Below are 17,901 nucleotides of genomic sequence, written 5' to 3'. Positions count from 1 at the left end.
CGTAGGGTCATGTTCAAAATCAATCTGAGTTCATTTCTCAAGACCCTTGTCAGCAAAACCGCGCACATTGATCTCCTTCAATCCATCATTGCTTGAAAGATCCTCAGCGCTGGGCATACTACTTCTCCTAGAAGTCATTCCATACGCTTCAGCAATACGTTTTCCAACCGCTTCACCACTCCAATATGCTCCTGTGACCGTACCCAAAGCAACGAACGGAGCCGTATGTTCGCCCGCAAACCAGAGACTTCGTCCTGTTAAGCCTTCTCTCATGATTTGAATATCTTGGTCGCCTTCCCGGAGACCAGTTCTGAAAGTGGTATAACTTCCGTTGCCAGCGAATTCGTCCGATACCCAGCTTGTAGCAAGGCAGGATGTAGGGAAACAGTCTTTGGAATGCTCATCAAAATTTGGCAGGCGACTGTAATACGGCTTGAAAAAATTGACCAAAAATTCTTGCTTCTCACTATCTTCGGGAAGGGCTTCAAGTTTAGCGGCAAGGGCGACTGATTGTTCTCCGAATATGTAGAATAATAGTGTAGGGTGCGAGCAAGAATTTGGTAGCGTCGACAGATCAACGGCCTCTTGGGTCCATCTTTTGCTGTTGGTGTCGCTAGCATATGCTGGTGAAATCCATTGTGTAAATCCGGTAAACTGGTCGTTTGGATCGACTCCCTCACTCAACCAGAACGCCCGCGGGAAGGTAATATATATCTGCACGGGACGGTCAATTCTCCAAATCATCACGTGTTCGGACAACTTGCCTTCTCCAGAGAACCATAACCGATGGCATCTATTGCATCCGAAAATCTTTGGGGTAATGGAGGCTCAAAAGCCATCTTGTTCTTTTTGAGCCATCCCAACGGGGCCGTCATCACCACCTCGTCGAACTCTAGTTCTTCGCCACTGTGGATGGACAGTCGAACCATATCCATCGTTGTATTTACTCGATTTACAACCGAATGTAACTTGATTTCAGCATTTTCTCTTGCCTGTTTTGAAATTAAATCCAGAATTGCGCGATAAGTTCCAGCGCAGAATAGGTTTTCTAGTATCGAATCAGTTTCATGGAAAAGCACACCCTAAGTGCTAAAGAGCCTCAGACATCAAATTTAGGGTTGGATCTGATAGAGAGGGGTGTTATTAGAGCACACTCCAAACTAGGATCAGGTTTGCTTGACAATATGACCAACCACAACTTGTAGACCTTACTTCAGTTGGAAAACTTACCGCCATCAATACACTCCTCCAACCAAAAGAATTTGAGGCTCTGAGTAGTCACAGGGCTTCCCACAAACTAGGCTGTCGATTAGAGACTTCATCCGCTTCATAAGACACGGGAATTAACTTACAGCACCCCACAGCTCCGCCATTTGCAACACGAGCTTACGCTTCTGTTCGATCTCCCCGCCACCGGGATACACTTCTTGGACCTTCTCGACAAAGAAATCATATAAACTCCTAGAAGGATCTATTTTTGCTGTGTTTTCCGCAGAATACTTGAAAGCCTGGACAATGATCCCCCACATTACCTCATGAGAAGATCTCCCTTCATCCAGGATGCATCCATTCTCACCAAAAACGTTCACATTTTCACCCCAGGTATGTGTCAGAGTGCCAGATTCTTTTGCGAGATCCAAAATAGGATTGTGTTCCGTCCCATGAATCCAGTTCGGGCCCAGATCGACAAGTTGTCCTGATGGTAATGTGGTTTGGCACAACCTCCCGCCGAGTCTGTCTCGCGCTTCAAGAATCGTTACGTGAAAGCCTTGTTTTACAAGAATATCCGCACACCGAAGGCCAGCTATACCCGCTCCAACTATTCCAACCCTGGTCTTCTTCGAGGGATCCGATACGCGGATCTAGTCACAGAGTAAGTAAATGCACGATGGATAAAAGTTTTGGACCTTGAGATATATTTAAGCCCTATTGATACTCATCAGAGCGGGGGCTCGCCACTAGGAGGGCGCAAGATCATGCATATATGACCTACAAATTGACATGCAGGAAGGGACACTTGAACTGACCTTTTGGGAGGAGTCCATTACGAGTTGTTGTATACGTTCGTCTGAGTAATTTCGATTTGATATGCGGCAAGCAGCAAGATCCTGATATATTCTTGATGTACCCCTGCGAGAAGGAGTGGTGTGAGATATTGAGTAAGCGTCCATGCTCGCGGGTGAACAGAAATGGAGTAAGGGAAGTAGAAGCTACGACTATACAATTTGTGCTAAGAAAGAATAATTGAGGATATATAGAGTAGTGTGTATATCATAGGTGATACATGCTTGTTTGACAAGCAACCATCAAAGCCTTGAAGACGGCTTGAACCAGCTTATGTTGGCAAATCTTGCTCACAATCCGCTATCTGGTTGTACAAAACTTATGAAATAGGCAAGAGCGACGGGGGGTGACACAGCTACACGCCCACCAAAGCCATGTGTGCTTATGAGTTCGACAGTTGAGGAATCAGAAACAGGCAATCGAGTGCGGTTGTGGTCAACTTTGCTCATATGACCGCTTTAGGCACCACGGAAAGGTTGACACTCTAATTTGGGAAGTGGTGGAAGAGAATCTGTGCAGGACTTACAATCTCAGAAGTAATCGCTGGATAATGATAGGATTTCGAAATTGCATTGGGGTCAAAGACTCACGTATTATTCATGTTGATGTTCTTGATGAAAGCCAGGTCAAGCAAGGGTCCGTCCCGTCTCGAGGAATTTAAGCGACTGATCTCAACATCATCGACCTCACGGCCCGACCCGCAAACGCGAAGCTGTTCCAAATCTTGAAGATGGAGTTATTCTCCTATCACGTTAAGCAACATTTGGGCATTGTGACTTCTGGTTAGTTTTGCCATACAAGTCAATATGCGAACCTCGAGAATTGCCAAAGAGACGTCGAACCTCATTGACGCAACCGCTGGGGCATCCCAAATTCGCCGAAGCACCAGATCATCCATTGCCAAATTCGCGCGCCATACTGAAAGCAAAGAGGATGGCTCATCGGAAGGAGCATCACGGGCTGTAGACATTGAAGATGTTATACCTTTACGGAAGCGGAAGCGCGATGCTCCCCGAACGCCTCAGCAGAAAACGACCATGGTCAAGACCGAAATCGAAGACAGTGTCAATATCTCGCCTGCCAGATCGCGCAAGGTTCGCAAACCTGCGCGCAAGGTTAAGAATGAACAAGGGGAAGTAGAAATCCATCCTCCAAACGATTGGGCGGAGGTATATGCGGCGATGAAAGAAATGAGGGTGTCCGGCGTTGCTCAGAACGCTGCCGTGGATACAATGGGTTCGTTGGTATTGATTGTCTTTTTGTTTCCCAAGCTGACTTTCACGCGTAGGATGCGAACGGCTTGGACAAGACGATGTCAGTCCAAAAGTTAAAAGATATCACACCCTCACTGCTTTGATGCTCTCCTCTCAGACGAAAGACACAACGAACGCTTTAGCGATGGGACGATTACAGACCGAATTGCCAGCATATAAAGAAGGAGAACCAATAGGGTTGAATCTTGAAAACATTCTGGCCGTAGACCCTGTGCTCCTTAACGAGTTGATATGGGCCGTTGGCTTTCATAACAACAAGACCAAGTACATCAAAGCTACCGCGGAAATCCTAAGGGATAAATTTGGGGGCGATATACCTGATACTATAGAGGGCATGATTTCCTTGCCGGGGGTTGGTCCAAAAATGGCATATCTTTGTATGAGTAGTGCGTGGGGCAGGACTGAAGGCATTGGTGTTGATGTGCACGTTCATCGTATTACTAATCTATGGGGATGGCATCAGACGAAGAATCCCGAGGAAACTCGTCTCGCGTTACAGTCATGGCTACCTCGAGAGCTTTGGCATGAAATCAATTGGCTTCTTGTTGGTTTCGGACAGAAAATATGTTTGCCAGTGGGACGAAAATGCGGCGAATGTGAACTAGGACTGAACGGACTTTGCAAGGCTGCCGAGCGTAGCAAGGTCACTTTGGGAAGAAAGATACGGGAGGAGAAGATTAAAGCAGATGAGGACGGCAATACAATGGAAAAGGAAGAAACAGTCAAAATCGAGGAGATCTCAAAAGATATCCCTGTAAACGAGGACCCTGGGGATACCCTTGATCTCGATGCTTTGTCGCATTCAAACAAACGCAACACGGAAGACAAAGACACGAGCGTGTTGACGGACATCCCCAGTGATCCCGAACAGGTGGACTTAAGAACTGGGGACAAAGCCAACTTATGACATACCTAGCTACATCTTTAAGGAAAAAGTACCAGTCCATGGAAATCCGAATCAGGAACCTTGCAATGCTTCGCCGCTTATCTAAGTACTTTCTCACACTTAACAATTATAAGGCTCCTGTTTTGTGAACATCTCGGTACAGAGTGAAGTGTAGGTAAGCAAAGACGTGGTTTGATATTCATGACAACAATTAGTCATTTTTGTGTATGACCTGTTCTGTCTAGAGATATTTTCAGACCGTGTAAGCGCTATCGTACATTCCCGAGGTCAGTGTGAACCAGCATACAATGCTTTGCTATTGTCTTACTCCACCTTGTTAGTAAGCTCCATCATTATTAGTGTTAAAACTACTCGAGGAACCCCAGATCATTTGTCCTTTGGTTCAATTGTCAAAACTGGGGCTCCTCTTGATTCGGGCTTTTCCGCGCTGAGGGTGGCTCTTTCAAACACGACAACAACACCTCGACAGTTTCACATGTTAGGGTCTAGGGCAAGATATGTGACAAGAACAGAAGGTATGAGGCCAATGACTGTATTAAGTGACTGAAACTAAGGAGTGGAGAGAGGTTCGGAGACCATTCCACACTCATACTACAGATCACCCGTTTGCCAAGTCACCTGACGACCTACTGTATCCAACTCTAACATCATCCCCCCTTGCGAAAATGAAAGAGATCGCTTAACAACCCCCTTTCGACTACCACTCCAACACGACAACAACACCTCGACAACTATTTTCTACCTTACCTAGGTATTGTCAGCAAAGGCCACAGACTCGAGGTTCTATCGAACTGGTCCCGTGCGCCATGTCTTGGGTGTGTCGGACATCCAAAGTCCACGGCCTTGCAAGAGACTTCCGCCTTTGCGTCGACGATCGTTACAACAACAGTCGGCAATGGGTCATGGGGAGAAGGAAAATTGCCAAACCACATGCAGCGGCTGTCAAATTCACACGAGCTAGCACTTATCGATGAGTGTTTCTCACTCAAGCCAAAGAAAGAAGTCAATCATCTTTAATCAAAAGGATTTGTAACTCGACTAATCAGGTTTATGATGTTAAGTTATACTAATCCACCGGAAGGTTCTTAAATTACACCACCTTCCGCATTATCGCACATGGTAGTGCACGTCAAAACTCGACTTTCTAAGCAATCCAAAACCAAATTCTTTCCAGGAAGTTCCTAGGAACTAACTCTGGCCAGTTCGCATCCTCAGCATCCAATGCCGCCTTTCCGCTCTGGATATCAGCATCGGCAGGGTTGACAAATTTGGTGCGCTTGAAGACCTTCCAGAAGAGGAAAAGGGCAATATAGATTGGGATACCAATGTATGCAGCGATGAAGGTGTCCGTGCTCCAGTGAGAGTGATTCTTGCCAACGAAAACATCGAAGCCGCTGAAGATGATAATCATGGCGAAGTAGATAAGAGCGAACCATGCAGTGTATGGCTGGAATCTGCTCTTGAAGACGAGCGTATTGCGATCGATTCCCTGCGCCTTCAACGCCTTGTGGAACTGGATATAGGCAATACAAATGGACACCCAAGTCCAGAGAGAGGCGATGGTGACGATGTTTTGGAACCACTGGAGAAAATTAGTTGGTGTTCTTTAAGAGCACGAGGTCAACTTACAGCGAAGGCTTTAGCCGATCCACCTTTGCCTACGGAGAGATAGGTAAGACCTGAGATCGAGGCAGTGACGGCAACAGCATAGTATGGGACACCAGCTTTGCTGCAAGTAAGAAAGATTCTTGGGGCTTGTCGGTTCTGGGCAAGGGCAAACAGATAACGTGATCCAGTATACAAGAAAGCGTTGGCAGATGAAGAGGCCGACGTCAAGATAACAGCGTTGATGATAGATGGAAGGACTGGAATGCCTGCATTGGTGATACCGACGACCCACTGGAATCTATGTTAGCGAAGTTATGAATAAAGAAAGGACTAATACTGACTGGTGATCGGGCAGCTCCTGGGGCGCCTTCATCCTGAGCCTTCAACAGATGCTCATCAGAAGAAGAAACAAGAACACCGATTGCTAATGAACCCAAAACATAGAAAAACAAAATTCTCCAGAAGACCCTACGCACAGCCTTGGGGATATTCTTGCGAGGATTTTCGGCTTCTCCAGCGGCGACTGCAACAAGTTCCACACCACCATAAGAGAACGCAGCGTTCACAAGAACGTTGAAAAGTCCCAAGAATCGACCGGTATCTCCCGTTGAATCATACTCTTTCATGGCCCCTGGGTTTTTCCAAAATCGGAATCCGAGACGGTCATGCTTTGGGCCACCGCCAAGATCAACAATGAATGCCATTATCAGGAGACCAACGATTGTGATGATTTTGACACTGGCAAATACGAATTCGGCTTCTCCATAGATAGAGACAGCAAAGATATTGAGGCAGATGACAACGACGATGATGATTGAGATCCACGCGGCGACATTGATGTCTCGTGCACCTTCCCAGAATTGGATGACAATCGCGGCGGCCGAGATTTCAGCACAAAGTGTGATGGCAGAGTTATACCAGTTCTATAAACAGAGTTCGTTAGCAGGTGCACGGAAACTCGATTTCCAATTGATTCAACGAATCGTGACAAGATAAGCAACTTACATTCCATCCGACTGCGAAACCCATAGCATCGTCAACGTAACGTGCACAGAACTGGGGGATAGATCCAGGTAGAGGAAGCCATGTTGCCATTTCACCCAAGCACTGCATCATAGCAAAGATAGCAATACCAGTAAATGTGTAACCGAGGAGGATTGAGAGAGGACCAGAAGTAGTAAGGGCACCTCCGATACCCAGGAAAAGACCGGTACCGATGGTTCCACCGAGAGCAATGAACTGGATGTGTCTTGACTTGAGTCTTTACGAGCATGATTAGCTTCATACCCTTCTTGCTTCAAAGCAGTGGTGAAGACCTACCCTCTGGAAACATATCCAAGTTGTTCGGCTTCTTCGACATTTCCGTAGAGATCGGCAGCCTCTGCCAGACGTCCAGTCTTTGCCTGATGTTCGCCTATCCCATTGTGGCCAGGCTTCTCATCAACATTGTATGATTCCTTCTCCATCTTGGCGATTAAAACACACTTTGGTGAGGTGCGAGAGGTGAGTGTGAAGGAGAAGGCCGCGAGCTCGACATGTGGCCGGGTCCCTCTATATAGCTCTCGGGTCACAACATGGAGGCTACACAGAGCGAAGTGAAGGTAGGCATCTAGGTGAATGGGGCGTCTCACGGACCCACCATTCACACCCTTTTGATAATTCCTCCTGCTGCTCTTGGCCTGGTCCTGCAGCTCACGACCCTTACCTCGAATCAGGTCCCTTGAGCCACAACTTTACGACTTTGATTCTCGCAACCAACGGGAATGCGCGTTGCTTTGCAGGGTCTATCGACGGCCATGCTAGCTTCTTCCTATCTGATAGTGATGGAGTGCTAAGATTGGTTGAAGGGGTATATGCCTGTCTAGTCATTTTACATATGGTTGCTTGACGATATGCCAGACCTGTTTCCGGAGACAAGCGGGGCCGTTTGGCATCCCCCATGCTCTTCATTTGGACCAAGAATTGCGACTATTCAGCCTATCAATAAGCCTAGATTAGACGTACATCTTCTGTTCCACCATTTTATTAGCAGATTACGGCGAGGCAACTTTGAATAATATAATGCTGCACGGAGGTACCGAGTATTCGTATCTACTGCAGATAGCCTGACGGCTTGTCATTGCACTTTTCGAATTTATAGAAATGAGCTGACTTTCGAGACCGATAGCCAGCGGCTAACGGCGGAACACAGTATAGAGTTTGGTCTCATCTGCAGCAATTCGTCATTCACTGGCGTGACGAGGCTTCTGCGCCTGAGTTGACATCGTCCAATCGTTAGCAAGCAACGAATTTGTAGCCAATTTTCTCCAAGAAAGCTTGAGTACTTTAGCACTCTTGTCCAGAAAGCATGGCATGCGTGGGCGATCTGGACCAACTCTTAATCTTCGAACTCGGGGTTGGAGAACGGATGGGGCATGGTACGCTTATCACTAGCTTAAACATCCCCATACGGCAGCATCATGTCCGATGGCGATTAGTGCTGTCAAAACCCAGGTGACCTGATTCGTCGCATCATTCAAGTTGGGCTGACGCTAGCAGTAAATAATTTACATGAAATGTGCCAGCACTCTCGATACATACACCCTCGTCGAGCACGCTTCGAGAACATGCGTCGAAACAATTTTTAACCGGGTCGCTCATGTTACGTGCCAAAATACCCAGCTTCGAAGGCAGGTTCGAGTCGCTTTTACAATGTAATGGGTCGAGTAAGTTACACGATTACGATACAGGAGAAAGAGTCTTCCCTTCCTATAGGGAACCTTCGTGAAAGTGCTTGTTGTAGCAATGTTTTACATTTACTAGAATCAGTGCTTCTGACCCCGGCACTGGTAATAACAATCTTGCCATTGCGCTAGAAGATATGCTACCGCAAGGAGACGCGTATTATTTCTTCCAAATTCTTTCCAGAACCTTTCCCTTTTTTCCCAAGTGGCGATCGCGTGCACGCCTACGCTTCTCCATGAATGCCCCCAGACCCGTCCAGGAGGGAGGGCTCACTGGTACGCACTACTGTGCCTTATCTTACCACTCATCCATCCGGTATCGAGAGCCATTCACAAGTCGCCAATCTACGCCAAATTTCTGAACATGGAAGGTGTGTTGGTCCTAATTGCAGGGTTTAGAAACTCGGCAGAGACAACCTGGAAAGAGACTCCTTCGAAAGCGGTTGGCCGCTATCATCAATCGCATTTGTGTGAAGGAAAGACGATTCGACACTCGTACGGGCTGAGCAGTAGTGACATGCGACTGCGAATAGTATCAGAGCGATCGAGGTACAATGTGGTGCTCTAGGAGTTTAATTTTAGGCTCGGGTTAGGATCTGTATTACCCCGACCATAACAGCTACAGTATGTGGTGTTACCATATGGAAGTGCAGTATGCACGGCAAGTTGCTGAGAGATGCCTCCGCCGTCTATTGTTAGGTGAGAAGGGCATGGCATGGCGTGGCAGATGCAGAGGCAGGTATGCTGGCGGCACGTTGGACGGTTGCAGATTCCACCATCCTGTGGTCCCCTCACTCCATTTCTCCAAGCGGGAAAACAACGAGGAGGATGGATGGTGGGCTTCGTACCCTTGCAGTTCTGGCGTTGTGGTCACTCACTTACAAACGATATGTCACGCGCTCTCAGCCTCGGCAAGCCCGATCGCTATCTTCGTGGCTTTCGAGATCGAATGTTTTGAAACTCAAAGTCATCGTCGTCGACGGCGCCGAAAGATACATCTCTCGAAGGAAGTGGTGCGCGTCTCCAACGATGCGCAATTCTGGGCGTCAACATCTCCACTCAGTTGGAAGCTTGATTGTCTTAGCATCGGAGCTTAATTTGCTGAACCAACACACCTCCCCACTGGAAGTTGGAAGCCCAAGAGAAACCCAAGAGCCCAAGAATCCAAAGCTTTCTTGGACGATGCTTATCTTCACGACGGTCAGAATCACGCCCATGTCGGCCAAGAGCGGTATTGGAAGTTCCAAGGCGGCACGGCTCGGCGTTGTGGAGGTTATCGATATTTGTCTCGGCCGTTCTTCTGGTGGCTCGAAAGTTGCAACGACTGGTGTCGGGTTGACGCCGAGTCGTAATTGATTATTGATGGCTGAGATATGAGCGATCTTCTGTGAATATGACAAGCTTCAAGAAGAGCTTTGGTTTCATTGCGACTTTGGGCCAAAATTGGGCCGCTCACTCAGTTGTGGCGATATTTCTGCCTTGTGTTTGCCTGCAGTCTGTTTGCGCCATACCCATCGATACATTTTGCAGGTTTCTAAAGTCGTTTCCATATACTAGACTTCTGAAGATTAGATGGAATTACGATAAACCAGAGTCTTTTCTGGCGGCGCTGTTCTTATTTCGTTTCTGCTTCTGTATTTTTACCTTTACGTCGATTCTAGATTTCTGTCTTTTCGTCACCATCATCGCCCTTTTGGATATATAGCTTCTTCTGTATTCTTTTTATTTCTACTTTAAATTGTACGCAAGCGCTATCTCTTCGCATCTGAGATGCAATGGCATCAGGTAGGCTGTTGGAAAATGTTAACAATTCACAATATACTCATAAGACGATTCGTTATGCGATGCAGGCAATTTTTTGGATTTCGAGTGCCTTTCTCCTTTCCAAGGAGAAGACTGGTCAAGTTGAGATGGCTAAATACTCAAAGCAAATACAGAATCAACATTGTCCCGAACATATCATGTCGGTCTGTAATTGAGAGACAAATATTCGACTGGATTATCATTTTGAAAGGTCAGAAAATCCATCTGGTCTTGCAGGTGTCATTCGTAGGTTTGAAAATGGTTACTGAGAAATAAACAAATCAATCTCGGGTTTTATACTTTCCTTCATACTTGAAGCGCTCTACGCGAAGATAATTTTGCTTCAACGAGTTCTAAAGCCGAAATGTCAAGCTATGAAATTATTCCATTTGTAAAACACGATTCTATCACCTAATCGAAGTAAAGTTTTGGATAACATTGAATCAAGCCATTGGGATCTCCCTTCAACTCAGAGTGCAGTGAAAGCAATCACCAGTCCTCTGATTAAAGTTGACGAAAAGTGAGCTGTTTAGTTACTTCGAAGTCAATAGTCTAACCTAGCAATGTCGTCTTTGGACAACATCTCCATACACGTATATCGACCTAAAGAGTAGGTAGTGAGCTGGGTTTGCTGACACATAGGATTCCGTGATAATATTAAGACTATGAAAGATACTCAGATACCAGCGTAAGAAATCTACTGGAGTAAAAGACTAAAAAAGCTGACAATTTCGGGGGCTATTGCCAAAGTAGAACTGAGCAGGTGATATTTCTCAGATCACTATATAGAGCTAGGGTATATTTATTAGTCTTGTCATTTGCATGTTTTCCTTGGGTCAAGGTAAGTGTACCATTGTGTCTTTATTTCGTTAATTTAAGATCGCAGACTGAAACTGGGAGATCATTAAGATACAGAAACCCATGATCTTGCGTCTCCGAAATGGTAATCTTGTTATTCATATCTTGACAAGACCTAAATATCTTCCTAAGTAACCCTTCAATTCCGAGTTCCAAGCGTTTATAGTTTCAAGCGTGAGCAATCAGCAATATCTATTCTAGTTACAAAAAAGAGATCAGACACTAAAGTTAATGATGATTATTTCAGGCAAGGCCAAACCATCAAAGTCATCTTTTACTACACAGAGCTGATTTTAAAGATGAGTAGTTGACGCAGTAGACAACCTATCTTCAAATCAGACGACACGAAGAATGGAAGATCCGAGAAAGCCGTGAGATACATTCCATCGATCAGCCATGAGCAGAATGTAGGTCTTTACTAACTGGGATCCTAGAACTCATGTAATAGAGTACTCAAGAGAGTTAGAGTGAAGGCGTAAAATGCACTTTACACGTATCGGTACCTGCTCAATCATTTGAAAATGTCTGATTTATTGTTACTAGCAAATAGAGGCACTGTTGGTTCTGAGCTTGTAATTTAAATAAAAGGCTTATTACTATCTGATAGAAAAATTGAAGTTACACTACCTGTTAGCAACCTGTGCTCGTGAACGTGGCCACACCAAAAGTAATAGAAGAAATCTTAAATCTTTCAGCTGGTATTGTATCTCGTATAGAGTAAGTGGGTGCCATGAATATGAGTACTGGTATAGTTGACATGACCAGTACTATCTATAGTACAAGAACTGGACAAAGGTCCCGCTGAGGCAGTAGATATTTCCTCAGAGCAATTCAGACTTGTCAAGCCTACAGGGAATCTTTCCTTGCAAAACTTCGTTTGTGCTGGTGGTGTAAATCACCTCTAGAGAAATTGAATACGAGCTTTAGACTTCGTCCAATGAGATAGCTTAATTTGTTTAATGATGAGCCCCAATTTCACGCTACGAAGGGTCGGATCCACATGAAGAGGATAAAAGCCCGGTGATGGAGCCGCCCAAAGTTAGAGGCCAAGAGCAAATGGAAAGAAAATACAGACAGCGAAACATTCCTACACCAATCTGATGATGTACAGCAGCTGCTATTTTTATTTATGTGTGCTAGCAGACAACGCTACGGAAGTGGGCCTTTTCTTCGCGGTAGCGCAACCCAGTTCGTCTCGCAGCCCAATACCGTCCCTTGAATATCTTCAGAATCCTATCCAAACCGTAGAGGTATTAAGAGTGCTTCGCTGGAGTCGTTGCCCAAAGAAGACGGCTAAGCTCCTTCAAGCTTTCTCTGCATGATAGTGTTATAGGCCAGTCTGGTCGGCCACCTGATTCGGAATGTGATTGAAGCTTACAAGCGCTGGCATACAGAACGTATAGCTTAAAGGCAATCGCTGGCTTGAACGTTGTTTTCTAACCATTGCTTCGTATTCTGATAGATGGTACCTGCTTGATGGTCAACGCGAAGACGTACCTCAGTAAGATTGCATATCTACCTTTCCATGCTAATAGCGTAAATTCATAGCGCTTCTCTCATAGTTCCTACGTGCTCCACCAAAGTAAAAATATCCCAGTCGTATTCTAACCAAGTCGACTGCCCATCTGATTTACACTCGTGCCTTTGATCTTGTGGTCATTCGGATTCGCAGCGGCCTCGTAGAGAATATTCGTAGGAGCCCTTCCCAACTGCATCCAGTCGCCCTTGAAGCCTAGGTAGCTTATCCGACTCACATCATCTCCGTAATTATCCTCCACAAACAACGTTATGCTCTGTACCTTCCCAAACAGGGCCCTTTTGACAGCAATATCTTGAATTTCGGAGGTCTGGGAGAGGGAGAATTCTTGCGTAGGCGCTAGATCACTGGCGGTCGCGAAATCGAGATCATCGCGATTGATGAAGACTTTTAGGGTTTGTGGTGCGGACGAGGAGGGTGAGGTGCGTATGAGGATTGAGTGCAGTTTTACCTGGCCTGTGAAGCTATCTCGGCGCGTCAGTCAAACTTGTCCATTTGCCACAAGGAATACGAACGGTATGCGCATTAAAAGCTGCTCATCGGCATCGCTTGCTAACTCTGGTTCATCCTGCAATCGCTCTGCCCATGTCTTCTTTACAATAGCTTTCCCCGAGTGCGGTTCTTCCTCATTGAATGTGGTTATTTCGTCAAAGTTGATGTGCTGGTACAAGGAGTATTGGAGAGCTGGAGTAATATCATCGGAGTGATCGTGACCTCCTTCGCTATGGTCATGTCCAGAATGATCGTGTTCGTCGTGACAGTGAGAAGACATTTTATCTGTTTGTCGAGGGAAGGACAAGGTTGCTTGGTTATTTATGGCGGGGTCGTTTGACGAAGTTCCAGGGCCACTTGTGGTACAACAATTCCTATGATTCGGTTCACTTGCTTAACTCACTATTTTACTTGAGGATCGTCATATATGTGTCTTGCAATGCTCGTGATGGAATCTCTTAATTCATTTGCACGGACAAATTCATAGAAGTCTTACATGGTGTCATTGAAGGGCGAGAGGTCTTGAGCGATAAGAATGAGTTACTGGATTTGACATTTATCAACTCCTTTCGGACTTAGCTTACTATGATACCATCGCGGGCGGAATAGGTGTCTTTAAAGGCAAATAGGAAGACCACACAGGCGATACTAAACAACCAGCGAACAGCGAGAAGTCTGGCTGCAAGGCGCCCTATTCCATCAGCGAAATGCAAGCACTTTCCCACCAGATTTCTTATGTGGATCACAAATATAGTATTCAGATTCTTCATTACATAAAATCATCCGAGTCATTCCCATCCTGATACTGATTATTTGCTTCCTCAGGATCTTCGCCAGTAAACAGCTCATCATAGGCATGCTCCTTCTGCCACTTCTTCTCTTTCCGTTCCTGAGCTATTTTGGCTTCTTCTTTCTTCTATAAAATAGTATCAGCAATGATTAGTCTCACGATTTGCTCGATGACTTACGCGCTCTAACTTTGAAGCCTGATCTTTCTTTCGCAAGGATTTCAGTCTCTCTTCTTTTTCCATTCCGAGATCTGGGAATTTCTCTACTTTCGTCTTATTCAGACGGTTGACTATAGGATTTTCTCGTTGGGTGACAATTATTCTCTTGACCTGGTCTATTATCAGCCAATCGTCTTCACATCAATGACTTTATTCATACCTTCTTGTTGTCCTTGAAGGACACTTGTCCGACCGCCATACTACCATCTTTCTTCAAATTCGACCACGGTGTATAAATCACGGTAACATTGTCTTTCTTGTTCCCTACTCGACCGTTAGAAATACTGAAATTGTTAGACGATTATTCTACTAGCCTTCAATAGAGTTGGCTTTTGTCAATTGGGCGCAATCTGTAAGCACGTCCTGAGGAATAGTCTCCCAAGTTTCTCCCTCATTCATGCGAAGATATATATGAGCGCTAGAGAGCTTATCGGCATGAAACCAGACATCCTCTTCAAGGCCATATTTTATGAGATCCTCGTCTGTCATCTGATCAGTAGCTGTCCTTGCAAATTTTCATAAATAAACGCACTTTCGACCTTATCCTTTCCTACGTAAATGAAGGCACTAGGCGACACAACATTTGAAGTGAAATAATAAACCATCTTGACCTCCTTATCGAAATTCCATAATGTGTGACACAAAACTGAATTGCAACGAAGCGAAGAGGCTTGATATTGGCGACGTGTATGGTGTTTGTGGGTAGCCGTAGCGAATTTTCACCCTCACGAACATCAACGACTGCAACTCGATCACGACGGCAAACCACACATCATGGCGCCCAAGCTACCAACAAGTTGGGTCGCGCTCCCTCCCTCATTCCTCCTCCCCGAATCGTTCCTCCCACTTATCACGACGCGAGGTGTCAAATATGGCTGGTCGACCGCAAACCATCGATCGAAACACAACCGATTCAACCAGGAAACCGCCGGTCTACCTAGACTTACCGCTTCGCCAGCTGCAGCACTCGAACGCAAAGCGAAAACCTTACCGTTAAGAACTGGAGTTCTGGGAATTAAAAAGGGCATGACCGCCTTATACGATTCAGAAACAGGAGTTAGAACGCCTTGTACGGTAGTACAGTTGGATCGTGTCCAAGTCGTTTCGCACAAGACAAGAGAACAACATGGCTATTTCGCAGTCCAGATGGGCGCCGGATGGAAACACGACAGTAACGTCACAAAACCTCTACTAGGACATTTCACGAGTCAGGGCGTGTCACCAAAGCGATTCGTCTCGGAATTCAGAGTTAAGGATGAGAGCGGTCTTTTGAAAGTTGGACAATTAGTTGGGCCAGAATGGTTCCTAGAAGGCCAATTCGTCGATACGAGGAGTAATTGTAGGGGAATGGGATTTGAGGGTGGTATGAAGAGACATGGCTTCAAAGGTCAGGGAGCTTCTCACGGTAACTCTAAATCCCATCGTTTGATGGGTTCGTCTGGTCCATCGCAGGGTGGTGGTAGCAGAGTTCATCCAGGAAAGAGGATGCCAGGAAACATGGGGGGACAGCAGGTTACGGTTCAGAACCTCAAGGTTTTGAAGGTGGATGCCGAGAAGGGGATTTTAGTGCTCAATGGCTGTATTGCTGGACCCAAGGGCGCTGTTGTGAAGATTCAGGATGCGATCAAGAAGCCATGGCCTGTTATTCCGGGGGGTGGTTTAGAGGAGGTCAAAGAGACGTTGCAGGAGCTAGCGGCTGCATAGATTCAGTGGTGTATATTATGATGTTTGTACAATACATGTGGAAATATGGCATACGCCGAATTTCATTGAGTCAACCAACCCCCCTCGTAACGCCCGTCCAATGCTTCAGCAACATTGCATCTTTGCGATGTGCCTTTCACTGTCTCATGATACTTTACAATGATCCAATTGGCTTTCTAGAACCCCCCATAAACACCAGAAGCTGTACACCGTTTTGAAATATGTTCCTCGTCATCTTCACTAGTGAAGTGCCCGAGAGATAAGTTCATCCTGAAAGATTTGGTGCATAACTTCCTCGTCCAACAACCTTCAGCTCATCAGCATCCATCTCAATCCCCTTAAACGGATCACTGCCATCCAACAAATCAATCTTCCTCCTCTTTCCATTCTCATCCACATCATACGTCTCCAAACTCCACTCCGTAGTCTCAAACATGCCCATCCTGGTCCTCCTGAAGCTCGTAAACCTCATCGTACCCTTATTCTTCTTTCCCATGACCTCGAAATGGATATTGATCCGCCCATGCAACTGGTTCATCTCGCCCCAGATCCAAGGCATCTTGTTCGCAAAGTATATCTCATCGCCTAGATATTCTCGGGCTGCGGGAGAGGTACGCAGGGCGTATAGAGTGGAGGAAACAACGGAGGATGAGGACTTTTGGTAATTGAAGATTGCGAGGGTCGAGGATATTAGGACGATGAGGAAGATGGGAACGGTTTTTACCCACTTCATTCCATTTTCTGGAAGCTCTATAGTTTTGGTCAGTTACTATTCGTCAATTTCTTAGGTAGAATTCTTACCAGGCAGTTCTCTATCCGCTCTTCTACTCATCAGCGGAGGATCTCCAGCTTTAGGTGCAGCAATTAACGTCCTCTTCAGCACCGTTGACGCTCCCACAGACCTGGCAGCATTTGCGCTTCTCGCCCCAACCAAGCTGGGTAGGACCCTCGAACGTAGCAATCGTGGAAGCATCTTGTCTCTCTGCAGTTTGCAACTCGAGGTCCATTGGAATCGACAAGCACAGCTCGGTTTTCATATCATCACGTGATCAACATCATTCCTCGGTCGCCAAGACAAGGCTGAACATTTCCCCATTATCATCAGCATTCTCCTGCCTTACCACAACTGGGAGCAAGCATTCCACACGCAGACCTACAAAATGGAGACGAGCACCTCCCGGTTGAGGAAGGCGTTTCGGTATCAGAACGACTCCGGGGATTCAGACGAAGAAGGTGAAGAAGCTATGGATGAAGAAGGTAAACAGTTGCTCGACAGCATGCATATTATAGGCAACTTGCTAACAACTGAATCTAGAACAAGAATCACTGATCCGTAATCTACGGACTCAAAACGATACATGGAATAAGACTTATACTAAGATTCTTCTCGCTCTCCCTTTAGTTTCTATAATCCCATATATTCTGGCGCTCTTCAGCGATACCTCAAAGCGACCACCTCTCCTCTCTCTTCTAAGCATAACCTCGCTGCTCTCGACCGCATATCTGGTGTACATATTTCCGCCAGAGACAACAGGCTTGTCGTTCGTGGATAAACAATCCAAAGTTGTGAGAAGTAGACAGGAACGGTTGGCTCAAGGAGAAGATGGCCCAATCCGAAGATATCTTCCTATTTTGAATGTTGCATTATGTGTCGCGATCTTGGGGCTAGGCAGATTGGTTAGCGACAAAGGCGACGGAGGAGAGTGGATAATATTGAGTGGCTTGCCGGCAGGAGCTTCAGTGGTTGTGCTTTTGGGGAAATGGGTAATGGGAAGTGTGGATCCGGAGAGGGAGTTGGCGGAGTTGAAGTATGAGCTCAAAGGGGCTTAAAATCCGTACAATACTGCGTGGATTTCAGTCGTTTGGTCGGATCAAGGGTTGAAGCTCAAATTTATGACGGCGTTCGGGTAAATATCATACTATA

General features: G+C 46.0%; 9 protein-coding genes across 9 annotated transcripts; 4 read left to right on the top strand and 5 right to left on the bottom strand.

Moving 5' to 3' along the window:
- Positions 1 to 30: 30 nt before the first annotated feature.
- Positions 31 to 2,045, bottom strand: GLAREA_00643 (FAD/NAD(P)-binding protein; the record flags this gene model as incomplete). Its single annotated transcript, XM_008085401.1, has 5 exons — positions 31 to 671; positions 758 to 1,048; positions 1,231 to 1,297; positions 1,353 to 1,862; positions 2,028 to 2,045. 5 exons carry the CDS (start codon positions 2,043 to 2,045, stop codon positions 31 to 33), a joined length of 1,527 nt encoding a protein of 508 aa, XP_008083592.1.
- Positions 2,046 to 2,870: 825 nt separating this feature from the next.
- GLAREA_00642 (DNA-glycosylase) lies at positions 2,871 to 4,245 on the top strand (the record flags this gene model as incomplete). The annotated part of the gene is made up of 2 exons (XM_008085400.1): positions 2,871 to 3,300; positions 3,353 to 4,245. 2 exons carry the CDS (start codon positions 2,871 to 2,873, stop codon positions 4,243 to 4,245), a joined length of 1,323 nt encoding a protein of 440 aa, XP_008083591.1.
- A 1,144-nt stretch (positions 4,246 to 5,389) lies between these two features.
- Positions 5,390 to 7,319, bottom strand: GLAREA_00641 (uncharacterized protein; the record flags this gene model as incomplete). Its single annotated transcript, XM_008085399.1, has 5 exons — positions 5,390 to 5,827; positions 5,875 to 6,144; positions 6,195 to 6,776; positions 6,859 to 7,114; positions 7,174 to 7,319. The coding sequence occupies 5 exons, from the start codon at positions 7,317 to 7,319 to the stop codon at positions 5,390 to 5,392; spliced, it is 1,692 nt and encodes a 563-aa protein (XP_008083590.1).
- A 2,286-nt stretch (positions 7,320 to 9,605) lies between these two features.
- Positions 9,606 to 9,932, top strand: GLAREA_00640 (uncharacterized protein; the record flags this gene model as incomplete). The annotated part of the gene is made up of 1 exon (XM_008085398.1): positions 9,606 to 9,932. The coding sequence occupies one exon, from the start codon at positions 9,606 to 9,608 to the stop codon at positions 9,930 to 9,932; it is 327 nt and encodes a 108-aa protein (XP_008083589.1).
- Positions 9,933 to 12,841: 2,909 nt separating this feature from the next.
- GLAREA_00639 (Galactose-binding protein) lies at positions 12,842 to 13,546 on the bottom strand (the record flags this gene model as incomplete). Its single annotated transcript, XM_008085397.1, has 2 exons — positions 12,842 to 13,238; positions 13,290 to 13,546. 2 exons carry the CDS (start codon positions 13,544 to 13,546, stop codon positions 12,842 to 12,844), a joined length of 654 nt encoding a protein of 217 aa, XP_008083588.1.
- A 489-nt stretch (positions 13,547 to 14,035) lies between these two features.
- On the bottom strand, positions 14,036 to 14,878 carry GLAREA_00638 (uncharacterized protein; the record flags this gene model as incomplete). The annotated part of the gene is made up of 5 exons (XM_008085396.1): positions 14,036 to 14,182; positions 14,235 to 14,384; positions 14,434 to 14,557; positions 14,584 to 14,755; positions 14,806 to 14,878. The coding sequence occupies 5 exons, from the start codon at positions 14,876 to 14,878 to the stop codon at positions 14,036 to 14,038; spliced, it is 666 nt and encodes a 221-aa protein (XP_008083587.1).
- Positions 14,879 to 15,047: 169 nt separating this feature from the next.
- Positions 15,048 to 15,977, top strand: GLAREA_00637 (Translation protein; the record flags this gene model as incomplete). The annotated part of the gene is made up of 1 exon (XM_008085395.1): positions 15,048 to 15,977. The coding sequence occupies one exon, from the start codon at positions 15,048 to 15,050 to the stop codon at positions 15,975 to 15,977; it is 930 nt and encodes a 309-aa protein (XP_008083586.1).
- A 265-nt stretch (positions 15,978 to 16,242) lies between these two features.
- On the bottom strand, positions 16,243 to 16,950 carry GLAREA_00636 (uncharacterized protein; the record flags this gene model as incomplete). Its single annotated transcript, XM_008085394.1, has 2 exons — positions 16,243 to 16,727; positions 16,779 to 16,950. The coding sequence occupies 2 exons, from the start codon at positions 16,948 to 16,950 to the stop codon at positions 16,243 to 16,245; spliced, it is 657 nt and encodes a 218-aa protein (XP_008083585.1).
- A 187-nt stretch (positions 16,951 to 17,137) lies between these two features.
- On the top strand, positions 17,138 to 17,807 carry GLAREA_00635 (uncharacterized protein; the record flags this gene model as incomplete). The annotated part of the gene is made up of 2 exons (XM_008085393.1): positions 17,138 to 17,234; positions 17,293 to 17,807. The coding sequence occupies 2 exons, from the start codon at positions 17,138 to 17,140 to the stop codon at positions 17,805 to 17,807; spliced, it is 612 nt and encodes a 203-aa protein (XP_008083584.1).
- Between the last annotated feature and the right edge of the window lie 94 nt (positions 17,808 to 17,901).

This window comes from Glarea lozoyensis, assembly GCF_000409485.1.
Source record: "Glarea lozoyensis ATCC 20868 chromosome Unknown GLAREA3, whole genome shotgun sequence".
In the NCBI taxonomy this organism is placed as follows: domain Eukaryota; kingdom Fungi; phylum Ascomycota; class Leotiomycetes; order Helotiales; family Helotiaceae; genus Glarea; species Glarea lozoyensis.
This window is presented reverse-complemented; position numbering and strand designations above follow the sequence as displayed.